Source organism: Silurus meridionalis, chromosome 10 (genome assembly GCF_014805685.1).
Source record: "Silurus meridionalis isolate SWU-2019-XX chromosome 10, ASM1480568v1, whole genome shotgun sequence".
NCBI classification, from domain to species: domain Eukaryota; kingdom Metazoa; phylum Chordata; class Actinopteri; order Siluriformes; family Siluridae; genus Silurus; species Silurus meridionalis.
This window is the reverse complement of record NC_060893.1, coordinates 2,320,310-2,335,440: the sequence shown is the minus strand read 5'-3', so window position 1 is coordinate 2,335,440 and position 15,131 is coordinate 2,320,310. Positions and strand designations below refer to the sequence as shown.

At 36.2% G+C, this 15,131-nt stretch overlaps 1 protein-coding gene across 3 annotated transcripts in view; it reads right to left on the bottom strand.

Moving 5' to 3' along the window:
* Positions 1–787: 787 nt before the first annotated feature.
* plxnc1 (plexin C1) overlaps positions 788–15,131 on the bottom strand; it is a 32,787-nt gene continuing 18,443 nt past the window's right edge. For 2 of the 3 annotated variants that reach the window (XM_046859271.1, XM_046859272.1), the window contains exons 23-31: positions 13,877–13,977; positions 13,647–13,722; positions 11,747–11,781; positions 11,107–11,202; positions 7,023–7,186; positions 4,317–4,467; positions 2,996–3,136; positions 2,796–2,870; positions 788–1,505 (exon numbers count right to left, since the gene is read on the bottom strand). In XM_046859271.1, coding sequence (XP_046715227.1) covers positions 1,401–1,505; positions 2,796–2,870; positions 2,996–3,136; positions 4,317–4,467; positions 7,023–7,186; positions 11,107–11,202; positions 11,747–11,781; positions 13,647–13,722; positions 13,877–13,977 — 944 coding nt within the window. In that variant the 3' untranslated portion in view covers positions 788–1,400. Of the gene's footprint in view, positions 1,506–2,795; positions 2,871–2,995; positions 3,137–4,316; positions 4,468–7,022; positions 7,187–11,106; positions 11,203–11,746; positions 11,782–13,646; positions 13,723–13,876; positions 13,978–15,131 lie in introns of those variants that run through there. The other variant, XR_006927149.1, reaches the window with a different exon arrangement.

Sequence of the window (15,131 nt, the reverse complement as noted above, 5' to 3'; positions counted from 1 at the left end):
CAGAAACAACAAGAAAACATTTCTTTTTACATTTATGCAAATATGTATGTAATATTTGTAAGTTGAATAATAAATATCGAGAGTTATTTAACATTAAGGAGTAGTTGCATTTATTTTACATGATATTTTGTTACATTGAGCTACATTTATATTTCATCTGGCCCTTTGAGGGAAACCATTATGCTGATGTGACCCTCAGTGAAAATGAGTTTGACACCCCTGGTCTAGATAGTCATGCTGGGTTAGGGTTAGCCTGTCAGCTTGATTGTAGCTGATTAGGTTGGTTCTAGCCATTTAGACTTGTTCTAGTTTCTTCAACTGTTAATCAGGCTGGATTAAGTTAGTCACGGTGGTCTAGTTAGATTGGTTTTACCTGGTTAGATTGACTTTAGTTGGTCAGGCTTGTTCTAACTATTTGAGTTATGTTATAATTTATTAGGTTGGATCTATCTAGGATGGATCTATGCTGCTTTAGGTTGGCTATAGTTGGTTAGCTGGTTTTTATTTAGTCAGGTTACTTAGGCTGGTTTCAAATGGTCAGACACACACACACACACACACACACACACACACACACACACACACACACACACACACACACACACACTGCAGTTTATGTTAGGTCAGAAGGAGGTTTACTTACGTTTATAAGATGAGTAATATATGTGTAAATGTAAATATGATGGACCAGCAGTTTTTATCTTCTTTACAGAAACAGTCACCTCAGAATGTTGATTGGTGTTACTAGTTGAGCAGTTTGTATTTCCAGTCAGCATTTTTTACTGGGTAGAGCATCAAACACTTTTTTATTGCAAAAAACTACAATGACTACTGAAGATACACAAATTATGCAGCTCAAAATGAAAGGATGCGTATTCTTACAAAGTAAAAATATTCCTTTAATAATACTGTGTACTTATTGTGCATTGGAAAGAAATACATGCTTGTCATCTTTATTCAAGATTTGCATTAATACAGGCTAATGCTTCATCTAAAAAATATAACTGTATTATCAAATCATGTGAATTTCAGAGGTAAGAAATATAAAGCATTACACTACACTGTAACACAACATTTTACATTGAACAAACTCAAATTACACATTTTGGACGAGAAGATTTCATTGTCTGCACATGTCAGCCATGGTACCATATGATACGGCAGTTTAAGCTTAGCTGTTAATATAATGAAAATCATCACCTTTATCTGGAGATCACATTGGTTTATTTTATAATGGTTAAAGATAGGGCAGTGACATTCACTCATTCTTACACAGTTCATGGGTGTGAATATAAAATGTGCTCCAGTCTCCCCATTAGTGTTTCTGCCTTTTTACACTCTGCTGCATTGTAAAAGACAGGCAACAATTAAAGAAATAGCAAATTTGGAGGCACATTCGCTCAGATCCATGCACTCCTCTTCACACTTTCAAAAAGTTCCTTCACACGATGCATTTCCTCTTTCAGTCCACAGGAGGCACTATTTTGCTCTAAGAGTTGTTCGATCTGTAGGAACAGAAAGCCACAGTTTGATTATGCAGGATCTCAGCACAGTGCTGCAGTGACAGATACAGCAACAGTATTGTCTATTTATCTGTTAAACATTAAACATTTGATTTCAAACATTTGATTGTTTTCTTTCCTGTCTTCACATCTTTTTATCTGTCTCTTTAATAAAGCTACTGTAAGATGGCAAAGTAAAAAAAAAGGTTGATGTTGAAACAGTGTGTATTGAAACTTCTGGGAAACAGAACTGAAACCACTAAAGCCACGTGCCGTTGAATGCTGCTGAGGCCAACATAATATCTGTTAACTTTACCACTGACTTTTTTTCAGGTTACAATTCATTTTGTTCATTTTGTCATTCATTTGGACATCATTGACTTTTATTTGTACATAGATTTCTACATTGTTTTCCTTACGTCCTAGTGTCTGCAATAAGCTTCTTAGAGGATTCACAGAAAAAGATTTCTATTGTATAGTGTAACTGTTTCATGTACATATGACAATCAACTCCACTCTTGAACATTATATATATATATATATACAGTATCTCACAAAGTGAGTACATCACTCACAATTAAGCAACCATTTTAGTAAATCTTCTCAAGGGACAACACTATAGACCTATAGACACTTGGAGATATATTAGATTAGTCAATGTGCAGCTTGTAGAGCAGTACAGATTTACTGTCCTCTACTAATAAATCAACAAACAGTCATTATTGTCTAAATAACTTGAGGATCCCCACAGGTGCTCAATATTGTTAAATTCTGGAGACATATTTTGGCCTGTCCAGCACCTTTACCTTCAGCAAGGCAGTTGTCATTTTGGCAGTGTGTTTGGGGTTGTTATTATGTTGCAAAACTGCCGTTCAGCCCAGTTTTAAAAGAAGGGCATCATGTTCTGCTTCAGGATGTCACAGTACATGTTGGAATCTGTTTCCCTCAATGAACCGCAGCTCCAGAATACCATCACCACTCATGCAGCCCCAGACCATAATGCTACCACCACCATGCTTGACTGTGGGCAAGACACAATTTTCTTGGTTCTCCTCACCAGGGTGTCACCACACATGCTGGCCACCATCTGAGCCAAACAAGTTTATTTTAGTCTCACCAGAACACAGTTCATGGTTCCAGTAATTCATGCTCTTGGACAGGTTTTTCTTCAGCAAACTGTTTGTGGGTTTTCTTGTGAGCAGCTTATTTCTGATATAAAAGAAACTTCCATAAATGTAATATATAAATGAAGATCTGAAGAAGCAGGAGAAAAAGAATCTCTGTGTTTAATACCTCACTGAAATAGCGTGCCATGTACTTGTAGAGCTCTCGCAGTGCTGCAGGCTCATTAAACTCATTCTCATGTTTCTGCAAAACACATAAAAGACATAATAGTACATTTTCTAGGACACCTTTTTAGCTGTTCTAGATGACAATCTTAAATAACAACTAGGAAATATGTATATGATTTGTGTTTTTTGTGTGTTGCAGACCTTTGACTCTTCTTGCAAGAATACTTTAAAGTCCTGACTGCTGACAGATGGCTGATCCCTCACCAGCTTGTAGTATGTCTTCACTTCCTGTTTATACCGTGGAATATCTTTTGCATACAGAAGCTTATTAGTTGGTGCATGCTGTTTTAACAAAAAGAGAACAGGGACTAAATAAAAGACAATATCATGCAAATGAGGTAATAAAAAAAAACACTATTAAAGTTGCTTCTACAGTCCAATAAATCTGCTTGAGCTGGGGGTTGAGTGATAAAAATGTCCCTAGCGTATTTATTTCAACCACTGCATCAGAGGTGGGAAGTAATAAAGTAGAAATACTTTACTGCTGAGATGTAAGCTGTAAATAAGTTGTATTTTAGTGATGGGAAGTTCAGATCATTTTAGTGACTTGGTTCTTTGAATATCAATAAACTAAAATGAACAAATAGTTTTTTTAGTCATTTGGTTTGTCTCGTTCTTTTGATCAGAAATAAAATAAAATGTTACATTTTCAATAAGCAGATCCACTAACACGGCTACATACACCAACTTTACCTGTGGTTAAAAATAAAATAAAAATGGCGATGCAGCTAAGGATAAATTATGATAAACAGAATGAGTAGCTTTACTTTTTTTATATCTTCTGGTCTGTGTTATTAGTTCTTTTGCCACATGACTTCCATAATTATTTTAACAACAATGTCAGGATTTGGACAAAAACACTGATCTATTGCATTGTGTAGCATCTATAGGAGTCACGTGACAAAAGAACAAAAGCCTCAGAAAAGAGGATTCGGAGGACTACACAGTTCTGTTTCCTGTACATAACCTACTGAGATTTTGTGATGTTTTGCTCATGCACGTTCAGTAGAAAATAAACAAATCACTCTTTGAGACGAATCGTTTATCACTAAGGGATTTTCAACAGAAGTTTTGAAACGCCATGACTTCATGAGCTTTCACTTTGAAAACATGAAAGTGTAAAAATGCTTTATTGTAAATTAAACAATTTCCTTCAGCTGTGATCAAAACATCATCTTGCTAATGTTAGCAATGATATTAGCTGCATAATAATTACATTTCAGTTGGGTTGTTTGATTTGCGTTATCTCTGACCCCTGTAGTTCTGAACGCTTGGCTTACCCTTTGCACTACTTGCACTGTATGTAGTCATATAGAGTAGGAAATGAAAACTTCCTTTTTAAAGTGTTTTATTGTTCTATAAGGTCCCAGTTCTGATGCACAGTCTCAACCACACTTCCTGTTAACCTTATCAGCAGTGTCATTAGAAAAAAAATAGTTTTGTGGCTTAGTTATGTGGTTACCTTGCCCAACTGATGGTCTGTGAGGGAGAAAGAGTCCATGAAAGCTTGAGCTATAACAGATAGGCAGCTGTCCAAATGAGAAGTTTTTTCAAGATCACTAAACACAAAGTTGGGGTTCTTCAGAATGTTCACCCAGAAGCGCAGTGGCAGGCTGGGAGAGATGAGAAGACTGGGGTTACATCAAAACCAACATGCAGTCTGGGTATGCATTCTGTCAGGATCTGGAGGGCTTCTGGCTAGGTCTTTGGTTTTTAAATGTTTTTGATGATGACGGTGGCGAGGCCAGAGGGGGGCGCAACAGTGAAATAAAATAAATAAAGCACTACACTCCAGACCTGTTTTCAAGTCCACAGTTTAACTGTGTCACAACCAGAAAGAGAATTCATAAAAATGTAACACAAGAATATTACTGCATTTATAATTTTCCACCACGTGAGAGAGACGGTGGTAATATTAAACATGTTGAGTTTTTTGTTCTTTTTATCCATTTGCACCAGTAACCAGATGCCAGTGGCTATCAGATAAACCAAGGACAACAGAAATCACTTAGTACACACCAGTCTTACCAGGGTCAAAATTGCAAGAAACAGGAAAGTAAGCCAAATAGAACTTCCTCTTTTAAACTGTAGAGTCTACTGTTTCTGTAACTTCATGTGACAAAATAACAACTTTGTTGGTGACACTCAAGGTTTTACTTCAGAGGCCAGGACTGTAGATAAGGTTACTGTAGTAATGTTTGTGTGTATGGGAGTTTAGATAGACAGTAGCAGAGGTGGAAAATAATGAATTTTATTTACTTACGTTACTATTTTTTTGTCTACTTCTACTTTTCAAGTGAGTTTTTAAAATCATTCATTTTTACTTTACGATGTTTTGTTTGAAGTATTGCACTTAACTACATTTTAAATCATTTCGTTACTGAGAAAAATTTTATGGTAGGTTTATTTGAACAAAAAAAAATAAAACCAAGAAAAACGTATAAAAAGGTTATAAATGAATTTGTGTTTGATTGAGTGAATTGAGTATTTGATCTCTGATTTCGCATGGAGCTCCAGAGTGGTCTCTTTCTCATCAAGCTCCTTACTGATGGTCTTGTAGCCCATTCCTGCTGAAAACTGCTGAAAGATTATTTGTGAAACTTGTAATATGTGAATGTATGTTTAATACAGTAACATGATGAGGTACATATGACTAAGGCAGATTTTAAAGGAGATAATGGTCAGAAAAAAGTTCTGACTGTGAAAGTATGACTATATTTTCTATATCCAAATTTTAGTATTAAATCAAGAGTTTGTCCACCACTATTGAATGGGTCCTAATACATTCTAATCAATTTCTACTAAACCTTGAATAGACACAAGTGCTCATCTTAGAGGGTCTTCCTGATTATCAAAATTAATATTAAAATCAAATACAATTAATGCTTTGTCTACAGAATGAGCTGAAATCCACAAATTTGCTGATACAAAAATAAAGCGAATCCAATGTTAGCACAAAATTGAAAACATATTTCTAACATGTCACCCATGTTTGTGCTTCAGCTGACTCTCAGTCATGTAAAACAACCATCAAGCATTTATATTTATCTGCTGTACGCACATATTTACAGCACATACACACAGTATCTCACAAAGGTGAGTGCACCCCTCACATTTCAGCAACCATTTAGCATGGTTCTCTTCTTAAGGGACAAAACTATAGAAATGAAAATTGGATATATATTTTAGAGTTAATGTGCAGCTTGTATAGCAGGACACAATATGTAGCACTGCCTTAATCCTCCTGGGTATGGAACTCACCAGGGCTGCAGAGGTTGTTGCTGGGATCCTCTACCACTCCTCCATAATGTCACAGTACATGTTGGAACCCATGTTTTCCTCAATTATTCACAGTTCCCCAGTACCAGCAGCGCATGGTGGACCCTTGCGAGGACTATTCCCAGTGGAACACGTCTTGGAAAACCTCTGTATGACCCTGGCCACTGTACTGTAATTCTGTTTCAGGGTGATACTGATCTTCTTGCAGCCTCTGGCATCTTTGTGGAGAGTAACAATTCTAATTCTCAAATCTTTAGAGAGTCTTTACCATGAGGTGCATGTTGCATCAAGTAGTCAGTGTGAGAGAATTATACTCAAAGCACCAGATTTAAATGCTCTAATACAAGATACGGTTAGCCAGTTATTTCGATAATAATGGCTGTATGTTGAGTTATTTTTAGAGGACAGGAAATCTGTTCTGCTCTACAAGCTGCACACTGACTAATCTAAAATATATCCAAGTTTCATTTCTATGGTATTTTTCCCTTGGGAAGATTTACTAAAATGGTTGCTGAAATGTGAGGGGTGCACTCACTTTTGTGAGATACTATATTTATATTATATGCTGTACATATACTTACATATTTATCTGCACTTGTCAATTTGCACAATCACAACTTCTGGTAGATGTTGAACTGCATTTTGTAACTGTGTACCTGTACTACTACACTGTTATAAAATTGAGGTCTTCATTATGTTTGATGAACAGATCAAAACATCTTAACAAACTTGACCATAGCATGTAATGATAAATTAATTAGAATAATGTAATAAATGCAAATACAACTGTAATAAGTATACAGATATAATAAGAGTTGAGAATATCTGCCTGGGTTTTAGCACAAACTGATCTACATGTACAATTTGTTTATATACTTAAAATCTGTACCTGTTTGTTTTCCAGATGTGAAGAACATCTGGATCTATGATCTTTTTCTTCTCAGCTTGTGAATCGAGGAAATCAAAAAAGTATTTCACTGCCAGGGGAGCTCTGTTGTTGGGCATTCCCCAGATACTCTGAAAGAGCGTCTCCACAAAGGAATGCACTGCCACCTGACAGGAGTAATGAGAGTCTCAGGAGAGCTGTGGTAATGAAGCAGTGTAATAATACAGCATTTTCATTCAAATATTTTACATGGCTCTCTATGATGTGGAGGAAGCACATTGAGAAAATGACTAAAAGGTTTGAATTGTTTTGTTTTTGTGTGTCTTTCTTCTCCTTTAAATGTTGTAGTTTCCAAAGTTTCCAACACCTATAATATTTAATAGGTTTTCTCTCATTTTTCCAAAACCATCCTTTAACACATTAAATAAAAAAATATAAAGTAACATTTATGTAACATTTTGTTTTATTGCCAGAACCTACTTAAAAGTATTATTCGTATTACTTCAACACAATCATCCCTCATCCCTTGATTGAGAAGCTGAAACTACTGGGCCTTAACACCTCCCTCTGCACTAGGATCCTGGACTTTCTGACTGGGAGACCTCAGTATTAATAGGAAACAGCATCTCCAGCACCACCACACTGAGCACTGGGGCCCCTCAGGGCTGTGTGCTCAGCCCACTGCTATTCACTCTGCTGACTCCTGACTGTGTAGCAATGCACAGCTCAAACTACATCATCAAGTTTGCCGATGACACAACCGCAGTGGCACTCATCAGCAAGAAAGACGACTCAGCATAGAGAAAGGAGGTGCAACAGCGAACAACCTGTCTCCTTCATGGAGATCGTCTAGAGCACCAAATTCCTTGGTGTACAACTAGTGGAAAACTTCACCTGGTCACTAAACACCAGCTCCATCACCTGAGAACGCTGAAGTATGCCCATCTCCTTCCCCCCATCCTAAACATGTTCTACAGAGGGACCATCATTAGCATCCTGAGCAGCTGCATCACTGCCTGGTTTAGGAACTGCACTGTCTCGGTTAGCAAGACCCTACAGAGGATAGTGAGGACGTCTAAGATGATCATCAAAGTCTCTCTCCCCTCCATCACAGACATTTGCACCACACACATTGTGGACGACCCCCACACTCCTTTCACACACACTTCACTCTCCTACCATTAGTGAAGAGGCTCTGAAGCATTCGGGCCGTCACATCCAGACTGTGCAACAGTTTTCCCCTCAAGCCATCAGGCTTCTCAAAACACAGAACTGAACTGGAACTCTCACACACACACACACACACACACACACAAGTGTGTTACTGAACTGTACAATCTGAACTCAACACACACTCAATATTCATCTCAATTAATTCCACCATCATTTATTATTAATATTTTATCATATTATACTGTTTACATGCTGTCCTTTATGTCCTTCCTGTTTACAGTCATTTATAGTCATCTGTTGCACATCACTGTATAATCACAGTATACAATAGATTACTGGTTGATGCCGTTTTCTGTTTTGTGTATTTGTCTCATACTGTCTTGTCTGCACTGTTTTTGTCTGCACTGTTTTTGTCTGCTCTGTTTTTGTCTGCACTGTTTTTGTCTGCTCTGTTTTTGTCTGCTCTGTTTGCACCAGAGCACTTTATGCTCTGTGTGCTGTTATGTACCTTTATGTTGTGTGTTGTAGCTCTAAGTTGTTTAATGTAGCACCAGAGTTCTGGAGTAACATTGGTTCATTTCAGCTATATATGGTAGAAATGACAATAAAAGCTTGACTTTGACTACACATAGACATTCTGCAGCCTCTAGACAGTCATCACACGTGACCATGACCTCATGTGTGCAGCATATAAAAAGTTTCCTCTTTGTCATGGATGTTGTTTTTTCCCTGTTTTATACAGGAGTGATAAATATAGCACTTTCACACTTCTGTTTTTCATCTGCACCATCAGATTACTTCAATGCTAATAATTTTTTGCTAAAAGGTTTTCCTTTTGGTTGTTTATATAATGTGTGAGAGTTGCCCAGGAGCATAAGGAATGATGCAAGTGTGCTATTTGGTCATCCCCAACAGCAAGCAACAAGCTAGACACAGTGGAGATCTGATCGTGGAGGACAGTAAAAATGTGTAAAAATGTACAAAAAAAAAAAGTTTTTTCATGTATCTGTACATTACTATAGTATTTCTTTTCTTTTTACTCAAATACATTTTGTGAAATTTTTCATTTATGAGTGGATAAAAGCTTAACTGGTCAAAAGCCACCAGTCAGGATCGAGCGCACGCTCTGTTTTAAACCTGTTTTGATCGGCGCTTGGTGTTTCTACTGATCACCAACATACAGTTCAACATCAGTTCAACAGCAAGCAGAACATTTAAGAGGAATAAATGATGAAGAAACTCCAGACTCGAACTCACCACCACACACGTGACCTCATTTACAAGATATTTTTTGTAGTAGTTAAAAAAGAAAGGTTTTGGGCTCATGATAATTTAAATAGAAATCAGTGTTTGACTCATTAATATCATTCTATTAATAGATCAGTGTGCTGAGAGTCACATTTGAGTCTTTTCTCATAGACTAAGTTGATTAAGTAAAGAGTCTTGTGACAAAAAATGATAATAGGACATTATAGTTATAATAAATCATAGTAATTTGGATACTTAAGCACATTTAGGGGCAAATACTTTTGCACTTTTTCTTTAGTAAAGGTTTAAAGGGAACTTTTACTTTTACTGGAGTCATATTTACAGAGTGTCTCTTTAAAGATGCATAAATGTGAATGTAAATAATTTGTACATTATTGCCCAAATTTACAGCTGCGAGTTAGTTGCTATTAAACATTAAAAATGAGCTCTCATCAGATCAGGCCTGTCCCAGGTAAATAGATCATGTGGCACAGGAGAAGACTTGGAACCACCAAGAATGATAAAGTTTGCAAGGTGTCTGACACACAGTTTTGCACTTCTTTATCCATGTGACAGTTGAATCCAGGAAACTAATTATAGCAGGATCTCATTTTGCTGCACACAGTGTTTTACAGTTGCTAAGACGACTATTAGTATTTATTTTCATAAAAGTTTGTATTGAAATAGAGGGTTATCCTGCTGTTTAAGCTGTTTTTCTGGGCCTCCTATTCAGATTATGCAAATCACTTGTGTACATTATGCTATCAGGTTTGCCAGATTTTGTGTCTTGATCTGAATGTAAGGTTTCATCCTGATATAAAGGTTTCCTTGACTTGTTACTAAGAGATTAAACCTATTAAATTAAAGTTTGTTCATCCCTGTTAATTTGTAGTAGTCTGGGGCAACACAGTTCAACTCTACAGTTAAGCTACAGTTTTACACACATCCAGTGAATGACTTATTATTGTAATTGGCCAATAAGAACTAGACACATAAAACTAGAATCATCCAGATGCCAAGTATTATTTGTTCTACAATTATTTAAGTGTGTGAAAGAAGATGCTCGAAGTCTAGTATGTGCAAATTTTGAACGTAACGTCAACTGAAGTCAAACTGATGTGATGTGCACAGCTGACCACATTTACAGTACGTTGAACTGTGGTAATGTAATGTGTGTGCGTGTGTGTGTGTGTGTGCGCACGTGTGCGTGTGTGGGTTTGTGTGTTTATAAGAGCAATCATCTGAATAGGACACAGTACAGAGCAAAAATATCAACAGCCAAACTAGCTGTTGGGACACAATGTGAGAAGTCGAGTTCAGAGCAGTTTTACTCGGGACAGATGTTCTTTACTATGCTGTTTGTCCACTACTTTTTTCTGGGACTAAAATATCAACTGGATCATGCATATTGTTTTTTCTAACATTAATAAAAAGACAGTTACCTTTGTTGTACGTTGTAACACACATAAAAGTCAGTAATATCATCTCTGATATGTTTAAATAGCTGGTGTATTACAATAATCTCCACCAGTATGTGGAAAACTCTCCTGAAGGCACATGCAATCAGATTAATGCTGCACATTTTAGTTAACCTGTTAATTTACCACACCGATTCTATGTGCCTATAAATAATTCAGATTCTCTGTCCAAATTCCAGTTATCTCACCTTAGTGGATAGTAGTTTGGTAAGATAAATCTCTTTGAGCTTCAGTTTCTTCCTCTCTGGATGTTCGCTCTGGTCAGTGTCATTGTCTGGGTCAATCTGCAGACAACAGAATCACACAGAAACACTGCTTAATATGTTTATTTGTTGTTTACACTTTACACTCGGCTAAACCCTGTAGTGCACATTTTCACGGATAACAAAGGAGTGAAGGTGATAATGATCAGGGGAGTAAAGTAGAAACGTGAATTACCTGTCTGTTAATGTTGTATTGTTATTATTTTGGTTGGATTTCACCCTGTTCAGTGTTAAAATGCCTTTTAATTAAGTTTTAATCAAGTAAAATAAAAGTAAAAAAAACAGTTATAGTATTTACTGTCTTGCTCATTCACCCTTGATCATAACTATGTGTGATGATAAACCTAAATAACACATCAACACACATGCATGCACACATACACACACACATATACACACACACACACACACACACACACACACACACACACACACACACACACATTCCTCCATGCATGCATGCAAGCACACACGCACACATGCACACATGCACACACACACACACACACACACACACACACACACACACACACACACCCACACAGTTATTTGTGTTATGACTCACCAAGTGGAAGTACTTCGTAGTGAAGTTCTGGTCATCTGTAACAACAGAACAGGCTTCAATACTTCAATAACACTTCAATTCAATAATAATAGTTTTTCAATAAAATAAACAGAGAGCAGATTTTATATAGTCAATAAATAAGTTTTGCTCTTTTAGACAGATGGATATTCGTGCAGTTGTAGATGACAATTTGTAGTTGTGGCTCAGGGTGGTTGTGTGCTAAGTGTCATGCACAAGACGAGAAAAATTAACAACGGATAAAAACACACACACACACACACACACACACACACACACACACACACACACACACACAGAAAAAGGGTTATATTTGGCTGTGAGGTAGATTGAGCCGTAATTTAACTACAATCACTCTATGAAGCTTAAATCCACACAAAATCCATTACATGGGTCAGGTCTTCTCCTGATCAGAACAATAAGCAGTAACAAGGTTCTCAGAATAAGAACTTTTTATAGACAGTGTGTCTGGAAAATTTGTCATCAGTCATTTCTCAGTACAATACCACTTATCACATGTCTGATGAGTGAGCATAAGAGAAACGGCCCAAAGTCAGCATGAGAGCAAATCCAGGAAGCAGCTTTTTCTCTTTACAAAAAGAAGCTGGATTTTTCAGAGGCATCCTGTTCACAAAAACCTCGACTTTAGTAGAATCATGTAGAGATCAGTATAATATAGTGTAATACTGTAATCATTGTTAAAGACAAAATATGTAAAATAAATACAGAAATGGTAACAATATAATGAATTGAAATCATTATAAAAATGTGAGATTTGTTATATGTCAGGATGGAAAAGAGTCTCTTTCCCCTCATATGAGCAGTGTTGGGGGTAACGTGTTACAAGTAACGTGCGTTACGTAATAATATTACTTTTCTGGAGTAAATTTAATTTGAATAAATTCACACATTAATATCTGAGTTAATTTTCAGTTAAATTATTTTGCATAAAATAATCAATGAATTAAAATGAACGTAGTCACATAGAATCGCGCACTCACACGTGCGAACCGCGGGAACAGAAGCTGGTCAGAAGCAGAGATGACAAACCAGAGCATTACATTACTGTGATGGAAGTGTTCTTATTATTTTGAAATAGTCGAGGAAAAGGAGAAAGGAATAATGGTTCAGTGTAGATCATGTGTTGGTGAAAAGCTCTTGTCAACTGCAAAAAATACAAGTGTGTGTGTGTGTGTGTGTGTGTGTGTGTGTGTGTGTGTGTGTGTGTGTGTGTGTGTGTGTGTGTATAATGTTGCATATATGGAAATGGAGGCAGAAATATAGAAAACTTTTGCTGACTTTCCACCACTGCAGATCTATGGGCTGTTTAAAATCAAAGTTTTCCATTTTCCACAGTGGAGATAGAGAGCAAATTCACAGCTCATTTGCTCTTTGTGGGAAGATAAACTGCCACGGTCACTGATAATAGCGCGAACTTTGTAAAAGCGTTCAGAATGTTTCAAGCTGATGATGAAGCAGAGTTTTACGAGATGACAGCGAAAGGTATGTTCAAAATTTAGTCGATCATCTTATTGTTCTCTAAGAAGTTATTAAGCATTTTAAATGTTTAAGAAATGTCTTTTGCTCTAATATAACTTATTTCTTTTATCTATATTACACCTGTTACACTTGTAAGGCCTGAAAGAGATACAAGTAATGCAAAAGTAATATATTGCGTTACTTTCCGTAAAAAGTAACTAAGTAACGTAATTAGTAATGAGTATGAGTAACTCAGTATTGTAATGCGTTACTTTTAAAATTAACGTTGCCCAACACTGTCTATGAGGCAATGATCAAACAGGAAATGGTGTCCTAATAGCAAAGCTGTACGATTTTTCCAATGAGGATGAGGAACGTGATCTGTATACAAATCTTTTCTCACCTTTTAAACTGATCTGTGGACTAAGAGGAGCATGAACCTTTTTGGTGATAACTTTAATGGAAGCTCCATCTGGGATCTGAAACAATGAAATGAAACAAGAAAAGTGCAGTCACAGAAAACACAAAAGTTACTTCATGATGAAATCACTACTCTGTATGCATTAATAAAACAATGGGTCATTTTTTCCCTTTTTGAATCTAATAGAGATTTACTCTGTACTTGATTCTTACTTTATAATGCTTCAGAGTGTTCAGCATCGTCACCTCCCCCTGTACCTCAGAGCTTCCATCAACTTCCTCTAATGGCACACAACTTCCTTCCTTTATATATTCTTTCAGTGATTGAAAAGAAATTAGGTGAGGTAAGTATCATGGTCTCACAACCAGTTGATGTTTAATAACATTAATAAAATGATTAAAAAAAACCCTCCTGTGTGGGCAGGACCCCACCCACCACTCTACTGCTTACACAGTTCTGTAACAGGTTCATCTGTAAATCTGATCTACTGGCACTGTTGGATTTGATCTCTGCTGCACTGTTGTCTTAATACAGATATCTGTGTTAAATACAAATTGCACCACTAAAAATGAGTCACTATTAGTAATACAAAGACGGAGATGTGAAAGTGCAACAGGTTGTGAAAGTAAATGGAGAAATCAGTGCAGCAATTTGATGAGATTCAAAATTCTTCTGTTAAATTTCACAATCTTTTTGTCAAGCAGTTTTAGGAAACTTGCTTCAAAAAATAGATCCTTTTAAATGCATGAATGTTTACCTGCTTCAACTTCATAAATATAACCTGAATGTGTTCGGATTAAACTCAAGAATCTACACAAAATTGCACATAATATTGCAGTTGTGAGGGGGCATTTATTTATTAATTAAAAAGTAATTACACTCATTCACTCTTCGGCTGTAAAACCTAAAAAAATTTTTAGGTGCAAAATTTGACCAGGTAATAATTGATTATGTGCAATAATAATGGATTGTTTCTCCTTCTGAAACCCTCCATACTCCATACTCAGGGTTTTTGGTGAAGGGCCTTCTGTACAGATTTATAATCAAATCCTGATACATTTCCAAAACTCATTATATTTTAAAATAACTGAAATAATAAACAAAACCCAAAATGATGGTTTTGATTTTGGTTATTTTGCTACATTAAAGATTTAATTTAACAAACAGCAGAAAAAAACTTTTATGTAAAATGTCACAAAAGCATCACAATATAAAATCTGCTATTCAACCAGCTGGTGATAAAAGATTTCCACACCAAATCATTTCAATTTATTTTTAGTTATAAATGTAAAAGTGAAAGCCATTAAGTGAATTCAAATAGAATCTTTATATTATTATTTTCTTTGTGTTTTCACTTCTCCATATTTTAAAACAATAAAAAAAATGTGAAGGGTTTTACAGACTGTAACAGGTTTTAATCTCATTTTAATGTTGTAAGTGGAAAAGTTCAAGAGGGTGAACCCTTAC